The 23,965-nt window shown below is 41.5% G+C and overlaps 1 protein-coding gene across 1 annotated transcript in view; it reads left to right on the top strand.

The window, feature by feature from the left end:
- ADAM12 (ADAM metallopeptidase domain 12) overlaps positions 1-23,965 on the top strand; it is a 182,910-nt gene that overhangs the window by 104,965 nt on the left and 53,980 nt on the right. Inside the window, exons 5-10 of the mRNA XM_032695515.1 lie at positions 2,590-2,666; positions 14,864-15,047; positions 19,392-19,457; positions 20,320-20,391; positions 21,698-21,867; positions 23,045-23,129. Of these exons, the coding sequence (XP_032551406.1) occupies positions 2,590-2,666; positions 14,864-15,047; positions 19,392-19,457; positions 20,320-20,391; positions 21,698-21,867; positions 23,045-23,129 (654 nt within the window). The remainder of the gene's footprint in view (positions 1-2,589; positions 2,667-14,863; positions 15,048-19,391; positions 19,458-20,319; positions 20,392-21,697; positions 21,868-23,044; positions 23,130-23,965) is intronic.

Here is a 23,965-nt window from a genome sequence, read left to right as displayed (position 1 = left end):
AGGAAGTAAAAGGAAATAAATGAAGCACACAAGTCTTTTAGAGATTTACCAGCATTAACAGGAATATGTGTACAGCTCTTGATAGGTTTTCCTTACTAAAAAAATATCTGTTTGCATAATGGCAGTTAGTCCTGATTAACAATGACAGAGCATTTTGCTACCTGAAAGATATTTTTTTGAGAAAGATGACTGAACTCATTTTTCATTAAGTGCTGCAATATGGTTTAGAAAAGATAAGTCTCTGTGATTTTATTTTTATATCTTTTCTTCACTGAGGACATCAATACAGCCTGGAGTTGAAACCAAATCCAATTTTCCATTGAAAAGTTGCTTAGTCAAATTCTGCTTGGAGGTCAAAGCAAGTCAGGTCTGTGGGGCTGTCATTTGGGGAGGTTCTCTAGCACACAAGTCAGTGTTTGGGTTGTTTTTATGATTTATAGCCCTTGAAAATTCGTGAAAAGTTGATATTTATTAAATGATCTCAAGCAAGGGCAAGGTACTGTTTCAAGTTTGACAAATCAGCCTTGGTAATTATTTTTAGAGGGTCATCCATTTCATATACTAGTTTACAGGAATAAAAAGATTTGATAGGAAGAAAAAAATAATCCTGCAATTCAGTGGAGTTACTGAGCTAGAAATCAATTTTCTACCAGTCCCACTGCAGGCCATGGTCTGATAAGTTTACATTTTCGATATTGAACTTTGGTATCACATAGCTTGTAGATCTCAGAGAGACTGTGAAATGGGCCACAACAAGGAGCTCAGAGTTAATAAAATGACAAGCTGTATGTGGAGGGGAAAAGAAATCAGGACCTTTGCCATAACTGACTCTTTGATAAAGACACTGGGCTGCAGCAGCAGCTGTGAGGAGAGAGATATCAGCTCACCCTCCCCATCTCACTGGGGACTGTGCTCAGCCCTGGTGATGCTAAACCCAAAGATTGCTTCCTTAGGAGCTCTGAACTGCACCTCTGCCTTGTGCTTACTTTAAACAACAGAATAAACCTATTTATTTTGGGGTTTAGCCTGTTTCAGGGTGACCATATGAGTCAGTGCTGAGGCGAAGGGCGTTGATTTTTTTCTGTCTTACCAACTGGATGCCTGTAACAGATAATATTGAAAGAAAGTGAAATAGTGCACTCACACTGAAAACTTTAACCTTCATAGCAATTGTGACTGACATGATTCTCCCCCAAAAAATCAAGTCTATGACTCCCTTCCCTTCCATTGTGGCTTTATCCTCGCTAATATGTTACTGACTCTTTATGAGGACTGATGATAAAAACACCCAAGAGTAAAACACTATTATCCTGTTTCTGCTGTTTCTTTCACTGAGGAAACTATTGAGATTTGTGTTTAGCAAGTCCAATGTGGCTGTGCCGTGTTCAGTTGCTTATGCTAGAAATAAAGATGCCCTAAACAAACATTTTTCCTGGTATAACCTTATTTGCAGAAAATTCGTATCTGAGTCATTCCATCTTGCCCAGCATTTTTATGGCTTCTGCTTTCTTTACCAAAATCAAGGTGGTCTTTAGAAGGCTTTGTAAGTGAAAACCACGGCCCCAGACTGAAAAGGTTAATTAATGCAGCTGGATGGATGTGAATGGACCAAGTAATAAAAAGGCACAGTGAGATGGCTGTCAGGTTGAAGCAGGACTGATAACTTTCCTTTGCACTAATAAGAGAGGAACCTTTTAAACAGTGTTTTCGGTTTCCAGGTGGCATTCAAAGGAGCCATGAGAAAAGAAACGCTGGACGGGACACAGTCATTGCTTTCCAGCCAGTCACATAATTGGGAATGTAATATAACCTTTAGTCAACAATAAAATTAGCCTTGATTCCAGACAGATATGTGTGTGTGCTCAGAAACTATCTCTGTTGTGGGTGCCTTTTGCAAGCAGTGAATTATTAAAGAAACACAATAACCGAGCCACAAAATTAAATTGGACAGTTGCCTCTCAAAATAGAAGACCCTCTTATTCTTGGTTGTTCTTAATAACATGCAGCTATTTGGTTGGGTAATTCAATAAAAGATTTCCTTTCCAGCCTGTTTCTCTTCCCTTTCATTTGCTCTGTGATTTTTTTCAAATAATGGGGTTTGGATTGTCTTTTTATACTTTTCTTTATACATATTTATCCCTTATGTGGATACAAAAGTGTAAATGCTTTTAAATAAAAATAAGGGTCTATAGAAAGAAGTGAAATGTGGCAGCTGATTTTTTTCATCTGATTAATTTTATAAAATATTCCATATGGTAGCTTTAAATAAAATAACGCAGAAAAAGGTGGTCAGTCACACAAATTAAACACCATTGACCCTCTTAAAAATCCCCAAACTCAAGCAAAACAAAAAACCTGTACGTTTTTAGGGTTTATAAAGAACCCAAGGTTTCCATTTAGGAACCGTTTGGCCTGTTAAGCACAGTGAATATTTTGTGGGACATGGAAGGCGCTGTCAGTGTGATCCTGAATGCTGCAACCTGAAACTGATAATCCCTTTGAAATAAAAGGGATGGAAACACATAAAAAAAAAATAGAGGGCAAAGAGCATTTATGATTATTGAAATGTTTTCTGGTTTTTGCCATCAGGGTCACTGCTATTACCATGGCACTGTGCAAGGGGACCCCGACTCCTCCGTCAGCCTAAGCACCTGCTCTGGACTCAGGTGAGCCAATATTTCACTAATTCTGCTTAAGAAACCACCCTGTAACATGTTGAGGATTTCTTTTTTTTTTTTTTTCCCTTTAATTAATGTATCAGTATTGGTGAAGGGTCTGGAGCACCAGGAGTGGCTGAGGGAGCTGTGGGGGCTCAGCCTGGAGGAAAAGAGACTCAGGAGGGACCTTCTTGCTCTCTGCAACTCCCTGACAGGAGGGTGACAGTCAATCAGTCTGTTTTCTCTGGTAACAAGTCAGAAGACAAGAGGAAATAGCCTCAAGTTGTGTTGAGAGGTTTAGATTGGACATCAGGGAAAATTTCTTTGCTGAAAACGTTGTCAAGCACTGGAACAGGCTGCCCAGGGCAGGGATTTATTCCTTCTGAAGGGATTTCAAAGACATGTGGATGTGGCACTTGGGGACATGGGTTATTGGTGGGCTTGTCAGTGCTGGGGGAATGGTAGGACTTGGTGGTCTTAGAGGGCTTTTCCAATATAAATGATTCCATGATTCTACTCATTTTTCAAATGTTAGCCCAATCTCTACAAATCATTTTCCCTCTAGTTTCTCTGAAGAGGAAAAAAAAAAAAGAAATAGATGGGGGGTTTTCCAAGAGCCATCCCTTCTCTCTTGCTGCACATCCCTCTCTGTGCCCTTTGTAGCAATGTGGTGGTTGGCACATTTTTGGGCTGGCAGTGCCTAGTGGCCTTCCAGTCCTCCTTGTTCCCCAAAACTGTCTCACCATTGATGTCAGGGCTGCTTTGCAGCTGTGAACTCATGCATGTCCAGCAGCCTCATCATTAGGAGAGGTGGCTCAATAAATTGCCCTCATGATGCTGCTCAGCATTAGGATTTTAGCTGCTTGTTGTCAGAAGAGTAGCAGATCCCCATCACCAAAACCCAAACCTCTTCCGAGTTTGGGAAAGGAATAGGCTGACAACGTTTTAAGTACACAATGGACACAGTTCAGGAAACAATTATCTTCCTTACTTGGACAATCAGAGACTGGTATTTACCCACAGAACTGTTCCAAATCACAGTAATTAACTGTAAATTGGCTCTAGTGTTCTCCCTGGAAAACCCAGTTTTTCTGTCAGATTTCCAGCTGTCTCAACCTTTTCTATGTTTAATTTATCTACAAACAGCATGAGTAGCTGGAATCTTTTTCCCTTGATTTTGCATTTTGTGCAATAGTGGTATTGTCAAGGCTTTTATAAGGGAGCTCTGGGACTGACAGCAGCAGAGAGAGCAAAGTGTTGGTTACCAGGACCCCTCTCCCTGTGGGAATGACCCACTTGCTGTAGTGGATGGGGATTCCTTTGACTCATTCCCACACAGAGAGGGGCTTTATGGGTGCTTCACTATATATCTGGCACCTTCCACAAGTTTATCTAATTAACCCCTTGCATGGATCATGGCAGTCAACGTTCACCTGTCATTCTCATTGTAAAAATATATGCAAAATTTAAAATTATATGTGAAAATATAATGCAGTGCTCTCAGTATTTCAGTCAAAGGGATCAGAGTGCTGTAAGGTCCACAGGGAAAAACTTGCACCATGTGGGACAGGGTCTGCACTGATGTCTTTGTTTCAGAGCTACCTGAAAAATTCATAACTCTCAAGAGAAAATACTCTCCTCCACATTAGAAGTATTTTCTTTCTTCTCTAATGTGCTCTTTTTACAATTGTCGAGCTCACAGAGTTGTTTCCCAGTTTTAGGCAGTCAGATATGTCAAGGCAGCATATGCTGGCAGTGACACTTTTCTCTCATCTGGCACTACTGCAGACAAATCCCCAGAGTGCAAGCTGACAGTATTAGGCTTCTTCTCCACAGGAAAAAAATGGAACAGCATCTTTTTCAAGACAAAGTTTCAGAAGTTTCCTTTGCAATGCATGTTTTGTTCTAGCAGGAGATCAGCTGAGGATACACCTCTGTCTGTGCCCATTTAGCTGCTGCATTTGCTGCTGAGGTTGTTAAATGAGGTGTCCCTTCCACTATCCCAGGTTGCTCCAAGCCCTGTCCACCCTGGCCTTGAACACTTCCAGGGATGAGGCAGCCACAGCTTCTCTGGGCAACCTGTGCTAGGGCCTCATCTCCCTTAAAACAAAGAATTTCTTCCCAAAATCTCAGCTAAATCTTCCCTCCTTCAGCTTAAGGCCATTCTCCTTGTCCTCTCACTACATTTGTCCTTTGATCTATCACTGCATGCCCTTGATGTCTATTAAAAGGCTTCATAATGCACTGTCAGCTCCATGAACCATCCAGGCCTTCTCATTAAAACCAGTCAGGAATAAAAGCTCAGGTGGTGTGAGATCCCAAAGTAGCTTCATTGAGGTCCCGAGAGCACTAAGCACCTTCCAGAATCAGGCTCGCAGTTCACCTGTGCCACTAAAAAACTATTGTGGCAGTGCATCCCTCGAGAATTTGGGGGGAAAGATGTAGTGGAAGACGTCCCTGTCCATAGCAGAGAGGTTGCAACTAAATGGCTTTTGTAGGTCCCTTCCAACCCAAACCATTCTTTGATTCTCTGATTTATTGCACGTGATCCAGTCTGAAATAATACGAGGAGAAATAGGACAGTTCAAAAGCACATCGTGGCTTACTTTGCTGGCAACTTTGCTAGCTTGAAAGAATAGTTATGGATGGGATGGGATGGGATAGGATGGGATGGGATGGGACGGGACAGGACAGGACAGGATAGGATAGGATAGGATAGGATAGGGTAGGGTAGGATAGGATAGGATAGGATAGGATAGGATAGGATAGGATAGGGTAGGGTAGGGTAGGATAGGATAGGATAGGATAGGATAGGGTAGGGTAGGGTAGGATAGGATAGGATAGGATAGGGTAGGATGATGTACTGGAGCAGGGACTCTTGTTTTTCCATGGCATGCTAAAGACTGCAAGGTGCAGGAGTAGGGACATGAGACACTGTGTGGCCGTGGAGCCCCAGGTGAGGACAGTCCCTGGAGCAGGCGGTGGAAGGAAAGGCTGGTCTCACTTTCAGGCTCTGTTCCTGGCTTTGTGACAGTTCTGAAGTGAATCAGACAAATCTCTCCGTCTCAGTTTCTCCATCTGTGAAATTCATTTAATGATTTTACCCACCTCGCACAGCTGTGGCGTGGAGCTGGAGTTTAGGTGCCTGAAAAACATCTATTGAAAGGAAGTGCAGGCTGTTATCTCCCTGAAATCTCAGAGCACTAATATCCCCCCACTCCCACTAGACAGGCACCTTGGGCACTGTTCCAGGTGTGAATAGGTAGGAACTGTGTCTTTTTCCTCTGGATTAGGAGAGTTCATTAAAAGACATGAAACAAGTCATAAAGAAAAGGTTCCCCACTTTAGTGTGCTCTGATGCCTCAGTGCTCAGCAGTAGGCAAAGAAGCAAAAAGGATCATAGGAATTACTGAGACAGAAATAGAAGATAAAACAAGACCCCTCATTACCACTTTATAAATCCATAGGGTACTCATGTCTTGAATTCTGCATGCAGTTCTTGTTTTCCCCTCCCCATCCCCACCTCAGAAAATGAAGAGGCATTATATCCAGAAGAGGTACAGAGAAGGGCAAAAATTATGATCAAAGGTAGGGAACAGCTTTTATCCAAGGACAGAAAATAGACTAGGATTTGTCACTTTTGAAAGGAGATGACGGAGAAAAGGGGCAGGATGAATGTCATGCTGAAGAGGGGACAATTACTGAATATTTTTCCTAACCTCAAAATTAGGAGACATCAAATGGAACTTTAGAGCAAAGGAAAGTACTTCTTTTTATTCTCCACATAATGAAGCTCTGGATCTCACTCTCACAGGTGGGTGTCAATGAAAAAAGTATCAGTATATTTGAAAAAGATGAGGCAATTTGGGAAGGGGAGCTCTGCTATGTTCTTATATCTCACCTCTGAATATCTGCTGTTGGCCAAGGCCAGAGATGGGGTGCTGAGCTGGAGGAACTTAGCTCTGACCTATTACAACCATCAAGGTCTCCCTTACAGTGCAACCACATGGTTGAGCATTTGAGATGTGTTATTAGGTTGTAAACATGATGTGATTATTCTGTGATGAGGAAGAACCAAGTGTGAAATCTGAAAACTAAGACAGTTTTGACTAATTTACATTTATCAGGCAGATAGAGGGGTGAGAGACAAAGATGAGTGAGTAGGCTTGGCTCTCTCACACACAGACACACAGGTATTCCAGCTCTGTTACATCCTCACAGACACAACATTCAAGCTCTTCGTTTCACACAGGAGTACAATGGCATAAATACTTGGATTGACACTGATAGCTGCCTAAAATGCAGGTTAGAAGAGAATATAATCATGCCATAATCTGTATCCTGCTGGCTCCTCGGGAGAAGGAAGGGCTGAATGGCAGAGAGGAGACAGTAAATGCTGAATGCAGGGAATGGGAACAATAGGTAATCAGGGTTTCTGCTGCCTCCATCTGGATAAGAAAGCCAATTAGACTGTCAAGGCTTGTGGGAAGTTGAAGGTATCACAAAGTCAAGTCCTTTCCTTCCTGTCCCCAGCAAATACCCTCCTGTTTACCTAGCCTGGAGGCCCTTCAAGTTTTTAGCAAATAATTCTGGCCTGTGGCCACCACTCACATCTTCTGCGATAAATTTGTTTAGACTCGAATGATTTTTCCCTTATTACTTTCTCTGTGAGTGCAGAATGCAGCAAACACACAGAAAACTGCAGCACAAATCTCTGTGGTCCAGGGGCTGGCACAGGACCCTGGCACAGGAATGTGGAGCCACAAAGGCATCCGCAGTGACCTCTTGTGGGGTGGGGGGGGGGGAGCTTGAGACACGCTCTCAGAAATGCCTCAGTAGTTTAAAATCACAAATCTTACAGGAAGCCTTTTCCTTCTGAAATATCAAAAACATGTTCGAATAGCCTAAGAATCCCTCAGAGTTACCCAATTCCTAGATAATAAACCCATTCACACACTCAAAAAGTACTCAGTCGTTGTCCAGCCTCATCAGCAGCTGCGAGACTCTGTGTCCACAGTGGCAGGGATGGGATAAACCCCCAGAATACTACATTCTAATACTAAAGGGAATAGATTTTTCACTGGAATTACACAGTGATGGTACATGAGGCTACCAATACCAGAGCCATCCATTTTTTAAATGGTCTGGCTGAATTCACTGTATCCCAGACACAGTCAGCTGAACAAGGGATTTAAATGTGACACTCCAGACGTCAACTATTTAAAAAAGAAATGGAAGTAGGAAACCAGTGAGGAAAGAAAAAAGTATAAATTCCTCATGACTTCTCAAGCATGATTTCCCCATGGAAGGGGAGATTTCATCCAAAAGTTAAGTTAGGAGGAAATCACAGTTCAGAAAAGCACTGGTTTGGATGTGTGCTTTTCCTGCATAATTTCTGAAGAGCTTTTAGCTCACATAAACGTCCCAAGTGGTTTGTAATTTATCTGACCATGAGACTACTGGAGGATTTTGAGCTTAGCATTAAAATCCATTCACTTTCTGGAGTTTCATAGCTTCTGAGTGCTGTCTGTTGGAGGGGTGAATAGCTCCTGGATCACAATCACCTCTGGGATCTGACATGAACAGTATGTCCATCCTGTGACCACTGTGTGCAGTTTGCCCCCACATGCACAGGGATCACTGCTCCTGCCAGGACAGGCATGAGGGATGATCCTACCTGGCTGTTTGAGCCTTTCCCTTCTCCACTCAGTCTGGTTCTGGCACTTAATGTGATGTGCAAGTTTGAATCAACCCTTTATTGCCACACTGTTTCCTGCACAGTGCTATAAAACCTGCTCACTAAATTGACACTGATGCCAGCATGTCTTTCCTCCTTCATTTTTCTCTGCTTCCCTCAATCTGGTTTGTCACCCTCCCAGCTGAACCCACACATGACACTTTCTGTGACAACAAAACTATTGTTTCTTGCAACACAAATGCTGGACGTGAGATTGCATTTATTACCTTCCATTCAAGTAGCTCCTTACTTAAATTCCAGGCATCAGAGTTGCAGACCAATCTGCATTCACTCTGCACAGATCTGTCTTGCACTGAGAAAGGATTAAGTGTCTGCTACAGTAGTCTCTGGCCATGACCATGTTTCAGACACTGTGCAGAGAATATATTTTCAGGTTAATGAAAGACATTGGCTGGAAAAAAAACTCCCATGTGAGTAATGATGTGTCTGTGTGAGAACACCTCCACCACTCCTGTAATATGTAAAAACAAGAATGCTACTGCTTTCACCTGCCTTTGAGATGTTGTCCTTCGTTGCTTTGGGTCAGATAGGTTATTTTAATGGAATCTGGCTGTGCAGTGTAGTAGGGGAACAGGTTTTTTTTTGTCTGTTGTGTTGTGTTCTTCATCAATAGATAATTACTGTCTGTTGTTACTAAAATTCACTGCTTTTTAAAGGTGAGGAACTGATGCAGAAGAGATGACTTGCCTTTCCAGGGCAGTGATGGAGACAGGAGTATTTCTGCCTCTAGACTCTGTATTTCCCAGTCCTTTAAAGTTAAAGAATAACCAAACCATTTGGAAGATATCTAAGTATCAGCTATCCTATTAGAAAAACAGTCAATAGATCATGTTGCTCATTTATCCCACTCGTATTCATCTGCAACTTATTAAAACAGCCTAAAAGTGAAGTTTTCGTTCGTCACTTCATTTTTCTTCCTCTTTTGTTTGTTTGCCTGCTTACTTGCCTGGGAATTTGCTAGACAAAGTCCTGAGAATGAAGAATGTAGAAGAAAAATAAACAAAAATGCCCTCTCACTGTGTGGATCCCCTCTTGATATGCTGCCTGCAGAGAAACCCTGCAGGGAGGGATTGCTGTGCCATGAGCATCGTGAGAACAGCACTCCAGGGCCTCAAGGCTTCAATTTTGGTACCTCTCCACCTAAAACTCATTGAAATCCGTGGCACAGCTGTGGGATCAGCCCCTTTCCTTTTGAAGCTCTGGCATTGATTGTGAAATGAAGATCCTGCAGGTTTCTAGGTGGCACATGAGCACTGTAAGGTTTCATTGTGTCTGTGAGTGTGTGGTGTGTGAGCATGAGAGCCCTCTAATTAATTCCTTGCAAACTGAGAACATTCCTCTTCCAGTGGTAATAGAGGTTTTTATTATTATTGTTTAGAAATGAGTATAACTGTGAGCTTCATTAAAACCAAATGTTTAATTGCATTTGTGGCTCTCAGGTTTATCGATTGACTTAACTTCCCCTGGATAGTGCAGCAGAATAATATATAATAGTCTCATATAATGCTGTTTTAGCCAAGTTTTACTTCAGCATCACAATTTCTCAGACAAGTATGTGTTGATGGTTTATGTTGGCAGGGCCTTTGCTTCTGCTGACAAGTTGGAAAAGAAAAATCCCATTTATATTTTGAGATTTCCTAAAGCCTGTTGATTTATGAAATATAACTGGTCTTGCTGTAGCTTTTGTTTTGATTTTCCTCTTTAAGAGAGAAAAAAAAGTATCATATTTGACTTTATTGACAGTTTAAATAGTGAAATTATTCCATTGAAATTACATTCACCCTGATTGAGAGACTCCTGGCAAGTTAAATAGCAATTAATAGCAAATTAATTATATAAGTTATGTTTTAATTTCTTTTTCTTTGAGATGGAGAGAGTTCTCCCGTCTCATAGACACGTTCCCCATGTGTCCATATAAGGAAGTTGTCCACATCCAGAGCTGACCATCAGCAATGTGGGTGGGGTTGGTTTGGTGCTGACCCCCAGGCATGAGCAGGAATCAAACCCTGTTGAGAGGTAGAGTAAAAAATTAGCTCAGGCTCAAGACTACACTGGAGCTGCTTCCAGCTGGCTTGGAGCCTGTGAACCACTGTCTGGACATGCTGTATGGTATAGAGATTTTTTCCTCCCTCTCTGCTACCAGTGATGAAAAAGGCAGAGTGATAGGCTTAGATAGGGTTTGGATTGTCTCCTTTCTTTCCTGCTCAGCTCATTTGCAAGATCTTTCTGACTTCCCAGCATTAGTTTGTTTTGGGATTGGGGAATACTCAGATGGCACAAATTAGACACCTGGAGACCAAAAATTGAACACTTTATGTTGCATTTTTTTTCCCCAAATATTCATAAGCTTGGGAATTCTGGTAGGTTTTTTTGCCTAGTAGAAGTACTAGTAGAACTCCCACAGATTTCAGTAGAAGTTGGTCTTTTGGACCATCCACTTCTTGAGCCCTCACTGAGGGGGGTTGCTGAAGTCCCTTTGGGCTTCCTTGTGTGATTTTTAGTTGGGGATCTGTAATTTAATATACTGACTATTTGTCACATTGGAAAACCTTATATTATTTAGCAATAATACTTAGTGAAAAATAGAAAAGTTGTACCATCTCATACTTTGGGGTCTATAGGATGACTCAGACATGTGGGAGAACTCTGTTCAAGAGGGAGACACAGAACTGGTGAAGGAGTAACAGAGGTTTCTTTGAAACACCTGACAAAAGTGGAGGGAAGCAGTAGTTATGGATTTATTTTATTTGCATCAAATTCTTAGTACTGAATGACCGGTAGATTTTTTTGGTTCAGACCAAAGAAAGAAAGAAACCATAGCTTTTGACTAGTTACATTCTTAAGGTGCTGTGCTTGGCACTGGCCAGTGGGGGGAAAATGCAACTGTAGGAAAAGAAAATTAGTCAAAACCAGAGAGCTGGCCAAGAAAATTCATATTTGATATTCATTATCTTATTACAGATGGTCACAAGCCAAGTGCTGATATCCTGTAGGCAGCACTCAAGGGATAAGTGTGCCTTAAATGAAAAGTATGTTTGCCTTTATGCCTAATCTGCAGATATTCTTTACCATTGGAGTACTCCACAGGCAAAGGTGGAACTGTCCTTAAAGGCTCATGCTTGGGATGGAAGTCAGACAACCCTGAGTCTGATATGCTCAGGTAAAAACCAAATCAATCACTGGTATATGATCATTTGTCCATATCTTCTTCAACTAAAGAAATGAGGGGTAAATAATGGTTATTTAGTTATTTTAGACAGTAGTGGGGTATTCAGGGATACTTTGGAGACTTGGCACTGATGTGGCATGTTTTGGATATGAACTCCTGAAAACAAGATGCTGACTTTAAACAGGGGAAAAAAAAGGTGGAAAGATTTCTACCCAGTAAAAGAATACTTCTAAGTCTCTCCTTCCTAGAGTGTTTATAACTAAAGAAAATTATTTAAGTCTCTAATTTCTAAAGGGAACATTCTGAGAAGTATAAGTTTAATGTTAAAAATAAAACTCTTCATGGTTTTGTATTGGTTTTGAGTTGCCAGTACAGGGCTGGCCCATTTCAAACAGTGACTAATGGACTCCTGCCTCCAATGCTCATTCCAGCTGCCTCCAAAATTAAATGATTAATTGCATGAGGCAAAGACAGCAATCCTTATTTGACTGTGCTGATTACAGAGTTGCTGGTTATTGGAGTAAAGGGAATACGCTGTCCTAGTTTCCTAAATTCTCCAAGGAGCAAGGCAGGTCTGATAATATTTAGAAGTGTGGGTGTAAGGTTACTCAAATCAGGGGTGACCTGCTCAGAGGTCTCTCGTATGTCACGGATGCTCTTTGTATCCTGGCTGGAGCTGCAAAGGCCCTGTGATAAATCAGTCCTGCTTTTCCAGTTGTGATCCATCACCCACAGCCTGCTGTGTGATGGCTGAGGAATATATCTTACCTGATCTGCCACGGGTGCTAAGGAAGCTAGAAATGAATTATCGGCCCCTGAGCCTCGGTTCACATCAGTAAATGCTGTTGTACAGGCTTTAATATCGTGGCTTTCCAGTCTTCTTTTTTCTCTTGGACTTTTAGCTCCTCTAGTAACAGTGGAATGCTTGTCTGTTGGCTCAGTTGAACTGGTGTCAATGATGTTCTGTAGCAAGATTGTGCAGCTTGGAATGAATATTGCAGTTAGCTGGTTAGGAGACCAAAGACTTTGAGTTTCTTCATCATATCTTAGAATAACTAAGGCAGCTTTTTCCCAATAATATTGCTTTTTATATTTAAATGAGTCTTTACGGTGTCATTAACCTGCTTTTGGGTCCTTCTTCTTTTTCTTTTTTTGCCGTTTTTTTTTTTTAGCTTTCTGCAGAAGAATGGTACAGTGACATGTACTGGTCTCAAAATGGTTGTAGTATCTTTACCTTTGTGCTACACAGACAGAAATAAAAGGGTAGACACTTCTAAAAGACACACTAATAAAATGCAGCCAGTTTTGTGCTGAAAAAGGTTGCTGTTTAATAGCATATAGATGGTATAGAGCAGTTTAGAGCAGGAATTGAGGAAGAATGCCTTGGCCAATTAAAAGTTTCATGGAGTTCCGGATAGGTCCATTGTAATTACTGGTTCAAATTAAGGGTTCAAAACCTTCATAATTTAAGGACAGGAAGAAATTAATAATGAAGTGTAGTGTCCAATGTAGTGTCTAATTGATGAATTTTTACACTACCTCACAAACAAATGTTTATCCACAGTTTAGTAAAGAGAAATGGGTTTTAAAGAATGTTTTTCCATAGTCACACAGGGACCCAACAAAACCTGATGTCCAGCTCCATGCAGGAATTATGTAGGACCCTCCTGTGTGGTTGGCAGAATGTGATCGGGCACAGAATATTAAATTCCTTCCTTACTTAATAATTTCTACCTGAGCCCTGTCTGCAAACCTACTGCATGCCTTCTAATGCTGTGCCAGTCCTGATGTACAGGAGTTTTCTTACTTTGGGGTCTACAATTGCAGTTACAATTAGTCATTCCAGAGGTCTTGCTGGAGATGATCCTACTTTGTGTCATGTGGTACCAGAAATCCTATTCCAGCATGTGCAGACCGTGGACTCCCACACCACACTATCTGTGTTTGCTGTGCTGGGCTGAATGAGCAGCTTCCTTAGAATTGCAAAGATCATGAAATCACAAAATGGTTTGGGTTGGAAGGCGCCTTAAATATCATCTGGTTTCACCACCCTGCCATGGGCAGGGACACCTTCCACTAGCCCAGGTTGCTCCAAGCCCCGTCCAGCCTGACCTTGGACACTTCCAGGGATGGGGCAGCCACAGCTTCTCTGGGCAACCTGTGCCAGGGCCTCACCACCCTCACAGCCAACAATTCCTTCCCTATATCCCATCTAACCCTGCCCTCTGGCAGTGGGAAACCATTCCCCCTTGTCCTGTCCTTCCAGGCCCTTGTCCCAAGTCCCTTTCCAGCTCTCCTGGAGACCCTTTAAGCGCTCTAAGTTCTCCCTGGAGCCTTCTCTGCTCCAGGCTGAACAGCCCCAACTCTCTCAGACTGTCATATATCCAATCTTTTGTCAACTTTATTTTGCTGTAGCGTCTTAGAATAACAGGCCAGGACCCAGCACAAGAACCAAAGAATTTTTTTTCTGTTTGGTGAGTTGTATGGAGCATACAGGGGGAGAGGTTTTTGGTTAGGAGGCAGCACATGCAACCCAGAATTGCTACATGTCCTAAGTTCTTCCACATCTTTCTTGGAGCACCGTGTTGTTTCTCTTCCTAACCCCTCTTTCCTCTTCTCAGCTGAAAGTAGTGCAGCAAGAGCTTTTTCATTGATGGAAAATCTGAGATCCCCAGAGAGCAGGTGCTATTGCTGTTGAAATTATTATTTTGGGCAGTAAAATGAGTTAAACAGGGATCCACTGTTAATACATCTGAGCTTCCCTCTGCTGCCCCACTGGGCAATATTTAATAACCGTTCTGATACCGCAATGCCTCTTTCATCTGGCAGAGCCAATGCTCCCATCAGTGTTTGGTCTAAAGGTGTAATGCTCACTGCAGACCACAATGGATGGCTTCAGGCTGTACTTTTCCTTACAAAGGCATTTCTCCAGGCTTTTGTTCATTCCCATTTGCCACGGGGCCTCAGAAGCAGGGGCTCCGTGACTCCCTCAGCGATGGCAGTGCATCACCGTGAGAATGGAAAACAAATAAAACACACAAATATAATTTTACTCTGCAGTGCAGCACTTCAGAAGAGACAAATTTTCTGTGAGCCATTGCTTCTTTTAAAGTATAGTGTGCTGCAATGACAAATACACAGCTTTGATGTTTCCTGCTCCACTCGACCATGACATTGTAAATCAGCGTTTTGCTTTCTCATACTCCATCATTATTAAATCTGTTGTAACTTTGTTGTAGTTCCAAACCACGCATCTTACTCTGCTCTCCTCTGTCCCAGGGGAATTATTATGTTTGGAAACAAAAGCTACATTCTGGAGCCATTAGAAGGTGATACAAATGAACACAAGGTCTACCGAGCGGAGAATCTGAAAATAGCCCCGGGATCCTGTGGCCACCAGCTGGACATCTCTGCCACAAGAACCGATGACAATGACACATCACACCATTCTCAAGCTGGCAGGGTAGGTGGATGATGCACTTTTATATGTCTGGTTGGTTGAGTACATCTCTGGCAGCATTTCCATACTGCTGCCTGTCAAAACTCTGCTACAGAGTCTCTGCTGAGCAAACCATGAACCCACATCATCAACTGTCGGTGTCATCTGCTTAAGTGCAGGCTTGAAATAACTTGTTAAAGCTTTATTACTTTTTCTCGTTCTACATGCATAACTTGCTTTTTACTTTCTTTTCAACATGTTATTTTCACCATATTATGGTAATATATTTTGCTTCTTGCGTGATTACAACCAGAATTTAAGACCCCCTAAGAACACTGAGCAACGTCTGGAAAAGCTCTTGCCCACCCAAGGTGGAGGAGAACATGATAGCTGTGATGCTTTGCTAATATCAGGTTTTGAAACGTTACATTCTGGTAGGAAAGTCTTTTATGCAGACAAAACAAATTCTCACCATATTATTTTACAGATGTATTATTGCAGTTGCTTTTATGTAGGCAGAAGTGCACTTCATGTGAAATGCTAATAGAAACTGTAGGAAATTAAATGAGCTAAAAATCAGGAAGAGGAAATACTGCAATGAGTTTGTCTGTGTATTGGATGGGGATTGTAGAAAAGGCTGCTTTAGGTGCTCAGGAATTATATAATAATACGAATCTGCCCTCAGCATTTATTAAATGTCACATATGGGGATTTGTACTTGCATGTAGGACTAAGTCTCTGCATCTGGTCAATTGTTAAGGAAAACAACCTAAATTACATCCCTAGACATTATTTGTGTAGTAGAATTATTTTATGTTTTAGGAATATTAAATATTACATCTAAAGTATTAGCCTTTGCATATACCATTTTAAGAATTAAATGCATTTCTAAAAATACCTACGGGTTGAAAGCATTGGAAAAGTACTTTTCATAACTTTATTATAACTTTATTAAAGTTTCCACAAATTCTTCATGACTTCTGACTGAATTTCACTGAAGTAATCAAAGCAATGCTGAAATAAAATGTGTGCACGTAACAAACTGATACAGTCAAAGCAATTTATTATTACCCTTATGGTTCTCACATTTTGTTGATGGCTTCAACCACATCCCAGAATTCACTTTAAATATCTGAAAACTATTTTTGCTGTGGTTCAGTGGACATAATTATAAAACCTGTCAACAGTCACATCATATGGATAGGTACAATATACATAATGAGTGTCTTGGATGCGCTTCTAATGTAGGAATTTTGGAAGTTGTCAAATGTAATGTGTGGAGTGAGTTTTTGTATTTCAATGTTGTCATCAGCTAAGCAAGCTGTCAGGACACACTGATAAAGGTGATCTGCAAAGTAGGGAGACACAGGGCTGCTCCGAATTCCATTGGGTGACAGATTTAAGCAGAAATCAAGTCTTAATTTCAGGGGGATATTTTTGTTCACTGCTTTCTCCCAACTCTCCCAACTCTTCAGCAGAGCTGAAATGTGAGATCAGTGTATCACAAAGTTAGTCTAACCTTTGGGTTAGATGTAAGTACAGATAAACGATGGGACACGCAGCAGACTCAGCTTCCCAGATCCAAACATGAACCTCAACAGAGCGATTCAGGTGATGCACAGATGTCTGCAGACATGTTTTGCCCCGTTGGAGCCGGGGTACTATAAATACTGGGTCATTTCATGACTCAGTGGACCCTCAAATTGCAGCAGGGAGCGTGTTTTCCAGCTGAGCTCCATTGAGATCAGATCCTACAGAAAGCAAGGCCAGTGTGTAGGACAGCACCTGCAGCATGGAATTTTCTCTGTAGCCACAAAAAGCCTTGTGGTGGTGGACACAGATCAGGCAGGTGAGTTGTTTGGGGCAAGTGGGTCACAGAGAAAGAGAGAGGCTACACCACTGCAGTGTGAATCCAAACCATGCTAATTCTGAGGCAGAGAGGCATGAGGAATGGCTACAGCTGCATGGGATAGCAGTTTTGTGGTAGAAGCAGGGGACAAAGATGACAGCCAGTGGAACAAAGCACATTGCCCCCCATCTGTACATCTGTCATGGCTTTATTATTGACTCTTCATTTTAGTCCTGAAGGATTAACTCAGGCAGTGGGCTGTGCATTGATGCAGCTGGCTGCAGAGAGCAAGCTGAAAAAGGTCATAATTGGGTATATTTTATAAATAAATATTGTATCCTAGGAATGCACATAGCCTTTGGGTAAATCTCAGGAACAGACTTGTTATGCAAGGCAGTTACCAGAGGCTTATGTGATGATACACTGCCAGCCAATTTCTCTGCAGCAAACTCTCTCCAGTCCAAACAGTTTTACTCTTGGTAAGAAGTAAATGTTTTAAACTGACTGATGTAACAGAGCTCTTCCTATATCTTTGTACTTGGATTTTCCTGGGTCATCTTTTCTTCTGCATTTGGAAGAGGGTGGGTACATTTCTCTTCAGGATCTTGTAATAAATTTCAGGATAATGTTAGACTTTAGTGTCTGAGAGATCAATTCCAGCACAAACCAAACACACATGGTCATTTGCCTTATGTGGCATCTCACTCCTGTCTGATGTATTTTGCAGAGAACAAGTTACCCAGAGAAGCTGTGGCTGCCCCATCCCTGGAAGTGTCCAAGGCCAGATTGGACAGGCCTTGGAGCAACCTGGGTTAGTGGAAGGTGTCCCTGCTCATGGCAAGGGGTTGAAACAATATGGTCTTTAGGGTCCCTTCCAACCCAAATCATTCTGTGATTCTATGAAATCAAGCTCTTCCAGAGCACTGTAGGTTCTGCTGGAGTCTTCTGAGACAACACAGGCCCTTTGTACTGCACCTGTTGCTGTTCCAGGAGCAGCAGGAGGGGACAGACTGACTTCTTGGTGTCCTGGCTTCCAGCCAGCTCATCACCAGGCACTGCTGCTGTCCTGTGTGGCAGACAAGGCAGGGCCATGTGCACCAAGGCAGTGCACACACCATGACCCCATGGAGGTGACAGTGGGCTCCAGCAGAACTCGAGAAAGGGACAGAGAACTCGAATACTAGAAGTTGTGAGAACATCTACCTCAGCTCATTTGACAGACCCCCTGATAAGTGTAATCCTATGAAGGGTTTGTATCATTAATGTTTAGTTCATTAACAATAGGTTTTACTCCTCTCTCCGTTCATAAACATGGTCCAAATAGAATTTAACACTTTCCCAGTTATTGCAGTTAGAAGGCTGTGTAATGCTATTAAATATGAGTTTAAAATTCAGTTACCAAAGATTACATTGTTCACTTTCCTCTAAACACGAGGTTTCTTGCCAAACATCCAAAATGATTAGTCTGCAGATAACAAAGATAATGTGAAGAAAACTTTGTGAAATTTGGCTGGAAGGCAATGTCCAGCACTGGCTGAGCTTAGGAGATCACACAGTTTGCCTTGGAACAGTTTTCTTTGGAAAGCTTTAGTCATGTTTTAGGTTACAGAGCATTGGTTTAGTTCAAGACATCATGGTCACTACTAGGTCAGACATCTGCTTAAGCCCCTTAAGTTCTGGCACGAAGATCAGATATTCTGCTGAAACCTCTTTTCCCTAACTGTCTTATTCCAGACACATGACAGAATAGATACTCAGCTGCTGTAAATCAAAACTTTTACAGGCATTAGTAGGTCACTTAAACTCAGGGTAGCAGAGGATCTGTACTATGATTTGTGCTATTGCAAAATCATTTCACTTTCTTCACTGTTTGTTTTTTTTTTTTTTAAGCTAAACATTGTGATTCTTTTAGACCTGCATTTAAAACTGCAAGTATCATGACCAGCTCTTTTATATGAATATGTAGATACAAAATTCAATGTATGCCTTCCATTTTTAGAGTATTAATTTGCTTCCCCAGACACTGACAGTTGGTTCTGCTTTTTTTCTGCAGTTTTTATTCCTGGGTTTTTCTTCCTACATAATTTATCAGTTGACCTCTTGACCTCTTCTCTGCTTCACTCAATATCCCTTTATCTCTCATTTTTCTTAGTAGCCAGTTTGTCTATTGTATGAAATGTTTGTTAGAAGTTATCTCATCACTTCTTTAAATGTGCCTTGGAAACAGCAAAGGTCTTTCTGCTAGAGGTGATATTCTCCTGCAAGGAAAGATAACTCAAACATTTCAACTGCAGAAAGCTGAAAGGCTGAGAGAGATTTTGCACCACTCTCCTGCTTTCTGCGATCAAATCCTGGGGGTTTTTTGTAAGTAAGGAAAACTTCCATGAGGAGGGGGAATACAACACAAATTCATATGTAGGGAAGTCTTTGGAAATCTGAGATGTTGTGTATCTCCTCTTGCAAGCACTTTCTTGTACTGAGGCTGAAAACAAAATACAATTTTCATGATTTTTTGACAGTACAAGAGGGAGACACTGAAGACAACGAAGTATGTGGAGCTTGTTATTGTGGCAGATAACCGGGAGGTAAGGAACTTAAAAATAAATAGTTGTGGGAAGCATGGGTAGGAAACGGTTAACTCAGATCAGTTACCATGGTGCTGCAGGTAATGTACTTCAGCCAATAATATGATGGTTTTCAGAAGTAAATAATTTTACCTAATTAGGACTAAGCAATGGAAGGAATTATTAAGACAGGACAATACCGAGTCAATTGTAAAATGCCTTGCAATACTTCATGGAATTTGACTCTCAAATAACAGGGATATCTGTCAGTATTGAATAAGAGCCAAATATTAATTCACTGCCCAGAGTCTCCTTGAGCAAGTTAAATCCTCACTGCCATTCCCTCTGCCCTCAGTGGGGCTGTCAGCACTTTTGAAGCAGCACTTTACCATCACAGTTCAGGGAACACGACTGACTTCCCGATGGTTTGCACACACAGCTTCAAAGCCAGGAAAAGGCATTGGCTGCAGAAATGTTCCCATGAGCTGAATGGCAGGCAAAGATCTAAATCTTGGTTTGAATGATTTTGCTCCTTAATTAATTTTTTGTGTGTGTCCTTGAACACTGCCAGTCAAGGAATTGCAACCACTCTACTGCGAGACCCACTAAGAGAAGAGTGTTTTTCCCGAAACCTCAGTCCCTAAAAGATCTCTGTGTAAGACTTAGAGGTTTTAAAACCTTTTCATGAGATCCAAAGTCCTATCCCATAGCTTGTGCTTTTTCTGAGGCAGACTGTGTGCCCATGAATCCAGCACGTCTGCTGACAGCTTTTGGCTGCACCCCATAATTCCCAAACACCCCTGATGTGCTGACAGAGTAAGGTGGCTGTTGGGGGAAACTGTGGTATTTGTGCTGTTGGTACATTAATTCTTTGCATTCCAAGTTTCAGAGACAAGGCAAAGATGTGGAAAAAATCAAGCAGAGGCTGATAGAAATTGCAAACTATGTTGATAAGGTAGGAATATGAGGATTGTTTCACTTTTTCCAACCTTACTACACTTTCTGAGGGATGTTGCTGTGAAATTTGTGTTTCTTCTAGGAGTAAATTAAGAAAGACACTGTGCTCAGATCAGCACCTTTTACAACCTTGTCCACTCACCCTTTCAAGGAGCTAACCCTGCAGCTTTCCTAATACTCCAGTGTTTCAGAGCAATGTTTCTCTCCAACCAGTCAAATCAAAAGAGTAAATTTAAACATTTTGTATGCCCTTGAATATACTAAGCCATGAGCTCTGCTCTGCTGTAATGGGATGCATGGGTCTGTGGAAGCACTGTTTGTAAAGAGAGGCACAATTTAGAGCTAGGATATTTTTCACCTGGGAGGAGGGTGGAGATAATCACCTCTGTAACAGCCTATAGAAAATAAAAGGATTATTTTAAGGAGGAATTTGGAGAAGAAAGTCCTTTGCAGCAACAAGGGAAGGTCCAACTGTAAGGCCAGCAAAGGACCTGTGAAGACACAGTTAATAAGATGTAGAATCCAAGGAAAATGGCAGAATTAGAAATATACAGTGTTTAAGGAAGCAGAAGTAGATGGTTTGTATTGAGAGCAATAAGAGAGACATACACTGGATTCTTTTTTGTTCTGACGTCATTTCTTAACAATAAAGGCTAAGAGTCCTGTACAGTGGTTTTTTAGCAAATTGGAGTTTATTTTTGTTGGGCCATACAACCAGAAAACATTAGGAGTCCAGTAGTGAAATTATAACTGAGAGAGTCTTAATTTATCTGAGAACTTATCAAGTGATACTTCAAGGGCAATAGCTCAAGGAGAAGCATTCCTGATTAAAAACAAGCTGCTGAAGACACTTCTACCTCATCCATAATTGCCTGGCTGACTTATTACTGGAGGACAGGTGTTTATATGTTACCTGCTCAAAACTAATTTTGCATGTTGCAATATATTCTTCGTTTCATCCTTAATTTCTGCTCGACAAATGCCTCTGTTATCCAAATGGCCGTAGTGCATAGAAACAAGACAAAGATCTAGTGTGTGTTTTTCTCAGACTGTCAGCCAGATCTGGAGTTGATCGATTCTGGAATCCTTCTCCACATTAGTCTCACATTAGGATTGCTAGGCTCCCCTCTGCAAGTCGGGGAAATACTTTGTCTGAGTCCTGTCAGGTGTTCGCTTTTGCCCTGGAGAAGACACTGTTTTAACCTCTATGAGAAAGGTTCATTATGTTTCTGTTGAAATATCCTAATCCAGTGTGGTTTAAAACGGTTTGTAGAGACATGTTTCTGTTTTTCTTTCCTCATTAGTTCTACAGGCCACTGAATATCCGGGTAGCCCTGGTCGGAGTGGAAGTATGGAATGACATGGATAAGTGCTCTATTTCTCAAGACCCTTTCACCAGCCTCCATGAGTTTCTGGACTGGAGAAAGCTAAAACTGCTACCTCGTAAACCCCACGACAATGCCCAGCTCATAAGGTAGACTTGGCACCATGTTTGATATCGGGATTTTGGTGATTTGGGAATAGATGGGCTCAATCCTTCCCCGCTGGCTACGCTGTTGGAAGGAACATCTGTGATCCTGAGGGTTTGTCTTTCCCCTCTGCAGACACAAGAATGCAGTCAGGGCCCTTCAGCAGATGAGTTTCCTTGCCCAGCTCTGCAATACCCTGTCACTCAAAGCCTGTCCTGAACACAACTCCTGTAGAACAGTAGATGTGTAATTAGCTGCTAAATGCTTAGGAATTTACAAGCAGGTTAAACTGGGCTCAGTCTAAATTTTTACTGAAAAAATTGCCCTCACCCAAATGTAGAGTTAAAAGGCCTCTCTGTGTGAAGCCTGTTTCTTAGTGGAAAGACCTCAGTAAACATTAAAATGCAGCCTAAATTGGACATTTCATTTGAATTTGTGACTTAGAAATTAAATCATACACATATTTTATCCTGCTGCTGGTTCTTGAATTAAAGTAATGGAGTAAAGGTCCCTTCCAACCCAAACCAGTCTATGATTCTATGAAAGTAAAAGCACTCTTGAAAAAAAAAGTAAGAGGAAACCTTCTTTCTTCAATCAGGTATTATTTTGATCAGTTAACTATTCTTTGTATTAAACAGATAAACATACCTGATGTCTTAGTAATTAAAAGGGATTCTTTACTTCTTACATTAGCTATATAAGAATAAATTGAGCTCTTCCAAACTGTCTGTCCTGAGATATTTGATTCTCTCTATGCATAATGATACTTCGTTTGGAATTATTACACTCTAGGTTGTGTATCAAAACAAGTAGCATATAAACTTCCCACTGCATTACAATAACCCTTCTTTGAGCTGGAGACCTTATTTTTATGTTTGTGTTTCTATTCCCAACTTCAGAAAGGGGGAAAAAAGAAAGGCAAGAAGGGTCCTGTTAGAGCAGTAAACCCAAAGGACAGTGATCAAATGGATGTTCCTCATAGCAGGGGTGCTGTTGTTGTCAGTTCAGGGAGATAATCTGTGCTTTTATTGTTTTAAACCTGCAAATGTGAGGAGCTGACACATTGGAAATGGGATCTTTGTTTGAGATTGTCAGAAACAGGAGACTGGAAATAGCAGGGAGGTATCTTGGCATTGAATATTGATTCTGTGCTTCTCCCTCTCCTCTCCCACCCTCCTGCAGTGGGGTGTATTTCCAAGGGACCACCATTGGCATGGCACCCATCATGAGCATGTGCACTGCAGAGCAGTCTGGAGGAGTTGTCATGGTAAGTGGGAAAAGCACAGCACTGTAAACTGGCCCAACTGGTGTGACACCATGTCAGGTTTTATGGTACTGCATCCTGAACCCAAACGTCAGCCCCCTCTGTCCTGATTTCAGTCTCAGTTTTGTTTGTATCTCCATTCAGATTGCTTGTAAATTATAGTTTCCATAGTGAAAAAAAAAATCAAAATATTGCATTAAAATACAGCATGCCCTCTTTGCAAGGAGTTTATACTCCCAGTTGTCATTGAATCAGGCGCTGAGGTGCTGGGAAGGATGAGAAGCAGAAGATGTATTTGTTGGACACTTGGGTATACTTGTGTTATAGACAACAACAGTCTGTCCTGAATCTTTTATTATATTGATTTTATTCTATATTTATAGAGTTTCCTGTGTTAGGCCTTATTTTCCATCTCTGCAGCAGTGGTTTTATTGCATTGCCAGACAGCAAGAACAAACCATGGCAGTATTTATTCCACCTGAGCCTCTCACAGGCTGTTACTGGTAATGCTGTTGTCAGATGATTAGACATGATGAACATACTTAGCCAATATTTGGAAATAGTTCTGGAGTATTTTCTTTCAGAATTTTAATTTTTCTTTCATTTTAAACAGGTTTTTGTGCTAAGTCGGGTGGGAAGAAGTTTTAATTAACTAACCTTTAAAATAGAAGTACTTTAAATAAAAAGGGGTGGGGACTCCCTAAACCCCCCTTAGATGCTGTCTGAGCTCAGCTTGCACCTGATGAAAACCCTTCTGTTCTCTACAGCTCTGTTGGGACTTCCAGCACCTCAGGTGATGTAGTGATGGGTCTTTCCAGCTCTGCTGGACACCTGAGCTG

This window comes from Chiroxiphia lanceolata, chromosome 8 (assembly GCF_009829145.1).
Source record: "Chiroxiphia lanceolata isolate bChiLan1 chromosome 8, bChiLan1.pri, whole genome shotgun sequence".
Taxonomy (NCBI): Eukaryota; Metazoa; Chordata; class Aves; order Passeriformes; family Pipridae; genus Chiroxiphia; species Chiroxiphia lanceolata.
Note: the sequence above shows the minus strand (reverse complement) of the source record. Positions and strands in the feature narration are given on the sequence as shown.